This window comes from Panthera uncia, chromosome C2 (genome assembly GCF_023721935.1).
Source record: "Panthera uncia isolate 11264 chromosome C2, Puncia_PCG_1.0, whole genome shotgun sequence".
In the NCBI taxonomy this organism is placed as follows: Eukaryota; Metazoa; Chordata; class Mammalia; order Carnivora; family Felidae; genus Panthera; species Panthera uncia.
Genome location: NC_064810.1, coordinates 128,174,593 through 128,181,009, shown reverse-complemented (window position 1 = coordinate 128,181,009; position 6,417 = coordinate 128,174,593). Strand labels below are relative to the sequence as shown.

The 6,417-nt window shown below is 35.9% G+C and overlaps 1 protein-coding gene across 1 annotated transcript in view; it reads right to left on the bottom strand.

Annotated features, from left to right (window-relative positions):
• The window catches only part of CPNE4 (copine 4), a 132,579-nt gene extending 126,432 nt beyond the window's left edge, over nt 1-6,147 (bottom strand). Inside the window, exons 1-2 of the mRNA XM_049629216.1 lie at nt 6,079-6,147; nt 4,270-4,341 (exon numbers count right to left, since the gene is read on the bottom strand). Of these exons, the coding sequence (XP_049485173.1) occupies nt 4,270-4,341; nt 6,079-6,147 (141 nt within the window). The remainder of the gene's footprint in view (nt 1-4,269; nt 4,342-6,078) is intronic.
• Between the last annotated feature and the right edge of the window lie 270 nt (nt 6,148-6,417).

Here is a 6,417-nt window from a genome sequence, read left to right as displayed (position 1 = left end):
GGGAGAGTGTGATGCTAAGTGAAATAAGCCATACAGAGAAAGACAGATACCATATGTGTTCACTCTTATGTGGATCCTGAGAAACTTAACAGAAACCCATGGGGGAGGGGAAGGAAAAAAAAAAGAGGTTAGAGTGGGAGAGAGCCAAAGCATAAGAGACTCTTAAAAACTGAGAACAAACTGAGGGTTGATGGGGGGTGGGAGGGAGGGGAGGATGGGTGATGGGTATTGAGGAGGGCACCTTTTGGGATGAGCACTGGGTGTTGTATGGAAACCAATTTGACAATAAATTTCATATATTAAAAAAAAAAATTCTAAAAAAAAAAAAAGAAAATTTAAGGTTTTATTTAGAAATACTTCCAGTATTGCCCAATTGAACACTATGTGATGACAGAAATGTTCTGTAATCTGCACTATCCAATACAGTAGCTGATAGCCATGTGTAATTATTTTTTATTAATTTTTTAAAAAATTCCAGCCGTTTCACATAACATGTTATATTAGTTGCAGGTGTATAGTACAATGATACAACAGTTCTATATATTACTTGGTGTTCATCATGATAACTGCTCTTTAATCCCCCTCACCTATTTCACCCATCCCCACACCACCTCCCCTCTGGTAACCATCAGTTCTCTATAGTTAAGAATCTATTTCTTATTTTGTCTCTCTCTCCTTTAAAAAAAAATCTTTTCCTTTGCTTGTTTTGTTTCCTAAATTCCATATATAAGTAAGATCATATGGTATTTACCTTTCTCTGATTGGCTTATTTCATTTAACATTATACTCTCTAGCTCCATCCATGTTCTTGCCAATGGCAAGATTTCATTCTTTTTATGGCTGAATAATATTCCATTGTATATACAGATACCACATCTTCTTTATCCATTCATCTGTGGATGAATACTTTAGCTGTTTCCATATCTTGGCTATTGTAAATAATGCAGCAATAAATATAGGGATGCTTGTATCCCTTCAAATTAGTGTTTTTGAATTCTTTGGGTAAATACCCAGTAGTGCAATTACTGGATCATAGGGTAATTCCATTTTTAACTTTTTGAGGAACCCCTATACTCTTCTACAGTGGCTACACAAGCTTGCACTCCCACCAACAATGCATGAGGCTTCTCTCCACATCCTCACCAACACTTGTTTCTTGTGTTTTTGATTTTAGCCATTCTGACATGTATGAGGTGATATCTCATTGTAGTTTTGATTTGCATTTCCCTGATGATGAGTGACATTGGGCATCTTTTCATGTGTCTGTTGGTCATTTGTATGTCCTCTCTGGAGAACCGTTTGTTCGTGTACTCTGCCTATTTTTAATTGGATTATTTGTTTTTAGGGTGTTGAGTTGTATAAGTTCTTTATATATTTTGGATACTAACCCTTTATGAGAGATGTCATTTGCAAATATCTTCTCCCATTCATTAGAATGTCTTTTAGTTTTGTTGATTATTTCCTTTGCTGTGTAGAAGCATTTTATTTTGATGTAGTCTCAATAGTTTATTTTTGCTTTTGTTTCCCTTGACTCAGGAAAAATATCTAGAAAAAAGTTGCTATGTCCAATGTTGGAGAAATTACTGCCTATGCTCTTTTAGGATTATTAGTTTTAGGTCTTACATTTAGGTCCTTAATCTGTTTTGAATTTATTTTTCTGTATGGTGTAAGCCAGTGGTCCAGTTTCATTCTTTTGTATGTAGCCATCCAATTTCCCCAACACCATTTGTCTAAGAGGCCATCTTTTTTCTCATTGCATATTCTTTCTTCCTTTGTCAAAGGTTAATTGACCATATAAACGTGGGTATATTTCTGGTCTTTCTATTCTATTGCATTGTTCTATGTGACTATTTTTATGCCAATACCATACTGTTTTGATTACTAAAGCCTTGTAGTATAACTTGAAATCTGGAATTGTGACACCTCCACCTTTGTTTTTCTTTTTCAAGATTTTTTTGGCTATTTGGGGTCTTCCATGGTTCCATATGAATTTTAGGATTGTTTATTCTAGTTCTGTGAAAAATGTTGGTATTTTGATGGGATTGCATTGAATGTGCTGATTGCTTTAGGTAGTATAGATATTTTAACAATATTTATTCTTCTGATTCATGACATTGGAGTATCTTTCCACTCGTTTGTGTCATGTTCAATTTCTTTCATCAATATTTCATAGTTTTCAGAGTACAGGTCTTTCACCTCCTTAGCTAAGTTTATTCCTAGGTATTTGATTATCTTTGGTGCCATATTAAATAGGATTGCTTTCTTAATTTCTCTTTCCGTTGTTTTATTTCTGTATATAAAAATGCCATGGATTTCTGTACATTAATTTTGTATCCTGCAATCTTACTAAATTCATTGATCAGTTCTAGTAGCTTTTTGGTGGAGTGTTTAGGGTTTTCTTTATAGAGTATCACGTCATCTGCAAATAGTGGAAGTTTTACTTCTTCCTTACCAATTTGGATGCCTTTTATTCATTCCTCTTGTCTGACTGCTGTGGCTAGGACTTCCAGCGCTATGTTAAATAACTGTGGTGAGAGTGGACATGATTGTTGGATTGTACTGTTTATGACTCTAAAGTGTCCTTTTTTGTCCCTTGTTACAGCCTTTATTTTAAAATCTATTTTTTCAATATTTTTTCTAAGTATTGCTACCCTGGCTTTCATTTTATTTCCACTTACGTGATAAATGTTTTCCATCCTTTCACTTTGAGTCTGTATGTGTCTTTAGGTATGAAATAAATATCTTGTAGGCAGAATATAGATGGGTCTCTCTCTCTCTTTTTTTAAGTCTATTCTGTCACTCTATGTCTTTTGATTGGAGTATTTGGTACATCTACATTCAAAGTAATTATTGCCATTTTGTTACCTTTTTTATGGTTGTTTTTATAGTTCCTCTCTATTCCTTTATTCTCTTGTTCTTTATCTCATGATTAGTTTTCTCTAGTAAAATACTTGGATTCCTTACTTTTTATTTTTTTTGCATATCTATTACTGTTTTTTGATTTGTGGTTACCATTCAGTTTATATATAACATCTTCTGCATATAGCAGTCTATATCACGCTAATGGTCCCTTAATTTTGAACTCATTCTTCATTCTTTTCCTCTCCACATTTCAGATATTTGGTACCATATTTTATATCCTTTTATCTTGTGCTTCTCTTGACTGATTTTTACAGACACACTTAATTTTTCGGCTTTTGTGCTATTTTTCTTACTCTTACTTATGGGTTTTATTTTGCACTCACAGAATCCCCCTTAACATTTCTTGTAGGGCTGGTTTAGTGGTCATGAATTCTTTTAATTTTTATTTGTCTGGGAAACTCTTTATCTCTCCTATTCTGAATGGTAGCCTTGCTGGATAGAGTATTCCTGGCTGCAAATTTTTCCCTTTTAGCACTTTGAATATATCATGCTACTCCCTTCTGGCCAACAACGTTTCTGCTGAAAAATCAGCTGATAGCCTTATGGTGTTTCTTTCATATGTAACTGTCTTTTCTTGCAACCTTTAAAATTCTTTCTTTATCCCTATCTTTTTCCATTGTAATTACTATGTGTCTTGGTGTGGACCTCCTTGGCTTGAGTTTGTTGGGGGATCTCCGTGCCTCCTGAATCTCTGTTTCCCTCCCCAGATTCATAGCCACATGTAAATATTGGCTATGATATATATGAACACTTGATACATGGTTAGTGTAAGGTATGGATATTTTCTTTTATTTAATTTTGAATAGTTTTATTTAAGTTTAAATAATCACATGTGGTTAATGGCCACCAAAAACGATAACATAAATCCAAACTATTATATTAAAGAGGAGGGCTAAATGCTGGGTTCTCTGGTCCTTAGCAACAAATCTAACCTTGGACTAACCATCATCAGAGCAGATTTTTAATTCTCAAAAAAAATGAGAAGCAGGGATAGGTAGTTTGATCATTTGAAAACCCCAGACAATTCTATATTCTTAATGTCATTGACAACTCCATTTTTGTTCTCCACTAAAACCTATATATTAACTGCAGAAGTGCTTAATAAAAGTGAATGGCCTCACTTTCAAATCCTTATTCTATTCCTTTTTCCTAGGGGTGGAAGGGTCAAAATTATATGGGAAAGAAGGATAAATAAGAAAAAAGGAACAAGAAGGATGGGGGTGACTTGGACAGCTGGGCAGTTGTGGCATCAACCCCAATGGGCAGAGAGTCTGCTTCTCACTGCAGGTTTGGACCAGCGAACACCATCTAAGCACCAAGACAGAGAGCTGCTAAGGGAGGGCTTACCGTGATGGAGGATTTCCCTGCTGTGTTCCCATGCTTCAACAAGGATTTAGACAGTTTTCTCTGGGAAACGATCTGCACAAAAGAAAACAAAAGGTGAAGATATTAGTTATATGAATGTCTACTTTTTAGTTTTTCCTTTACAAAATTCTGCATTCACAACTCTACTTGAAATTATAACACTGTATCTGTTTATTTTCTAAGATTTTTCCATAAGCCTCTCCTAAATACAGGTTCTTCTTTCTTTCTTCTTATGGCATGTGATGTAAGAGAGTGAGGGCATGAGAAATTACAGATTATTCAGTTAATTCAGAGGTGACTTAATTGTTCCTGAAACGTTTACCACCAAATTAGATAGAAAATGTTGGATATGCATTTTATGATAAAGCAGATAAAGTTTCAGAATGATCTCAAATTAGCACTAAAACCTCTGTGCCAAGTGGGTGATGGGCTACAGGGAGGAAAAGAAACTCAAGGTCTAAATATACATCTTCTGTATCTATAATCTCTAGAGTTCTGTTTTTAATATATTCTTTAGGAAGCTATAAAGTCAGTCATTAGGAAACTGATGCTCAGAAAACCACTAGGAGTCATTGGAGTCCTCTTCATAATTCAGTATCAATGCACAACATGTCATGACAACCAAAGTTGCCATTATATTGGGAGCTATTTTTAGCAGAACATGTCACATCCCCCTCTTACTTCCTTTTTTTGAAAAAAAAAAAGTATGGCAAGGCATTGAAGACCTGATGGATATGGAACCCATGATTCCCAAAAGAGAAGAGGTTTAAAAGAATCAAATGAAAGCTGTGCTTTTGCTAAGGGAGAACAAAGTCATACTTTTTGGTAAGCAGCTCTACCTAAGACGGCTCCCAACAGTCCTATCCATGCCATTGTGCAATTCTCTCTCTTTGAGCGTGGGATAGATCTAATAACTTGCTTTTAATGAATAGAATACCACAAAAGTGATGGAGTATCCCTTCTGGGATTAGGTTACAAAATGAATGTCACTTCCTTCTTGATCATCATCTCTTATTCTTCTCAGAGCCCTGGCCCTGGGGGGAGCAAGTTACTATGTTGTGAGTAGCCCTACAGAACAGCCCATGTGGCAAGGAATTGATGTTTCCAGTCAACAGCCAGTAAGAACCAGAAGTCTGCCAACAGGCCCATGATGAGCTTGAAGCAGGTCCTCCCCTAAGTTGAGCCTTGAGATAACTGCACCTTGACAGCAGCCTTGTGAGAGACCCTGATCCAGAGGACACAGCTACACTCTTCCCTGATTCTGTGAGATTAATTAATTGTTTCAGCTGTCAAGTTTTAGGATAATTTTTTATGTAGCAACAGGGAACAACATACATATACACATTATTTACAGAATAAGAAAGGAGATCACTATAAAAAGCAAGGAGACAAACCCATTCTCTGACATCCTTAGATATTTTTGTCTCTGTCTTAGAGCAATGAAAATACTGAATGTGCTTGTGTTAAATTAAAAAAAAAAATCATAGAACTTTCCTAAGCCAAGCAGATTTAAAGATTCTGATTCTTGGGGCTCCTGGGTGGTTCAGTCAGTTAAGTGTCCAACTCTTGACTTTGGCTCAGGTCATGATCTCATGGTTCGTGGATTTGAGCCCCACATTGGGCTCTGTGCTGACAGTGTGGAGCCTGCTTGGGATTCTTTCTCTCCCTCTCTCTCTACCCTCCCTTGCGCTCTCTCTCTCTCTCTCTCTCTCAAAATAAATAAATAAATAAAAATATCCTGATTCTCAACTGACTATGATTTGAAGAGGAAAGAGTATTTCTTTAAGAAACCATCTGGTGCTTGATGGTGATGATGATGATGATGGTGATGATGATGATGACCGCAATGGGAGCTCCCATTTTAAGGAGTACACATTCCCCAAATATTTACTTACGCTTCATTGTGTTCAGGTTTGGAGCAGAAAATAGATTGAAGTAGGTTGAAGAAGAGATGAAGAGGGAAGGAAATGGGGCAAACATATGAAGACAAATCTTTCAGTAAATTTGGTGATAAAGTGAGGCAGAGAGATAGAATAGAATCTTCAGGAAATGAGAAATTGATTAAGGTTTCTGTTTTAGTGGTCACTTTATTGCTAATTTTATATGCTTACAAATTTGGGATTGTTAGTT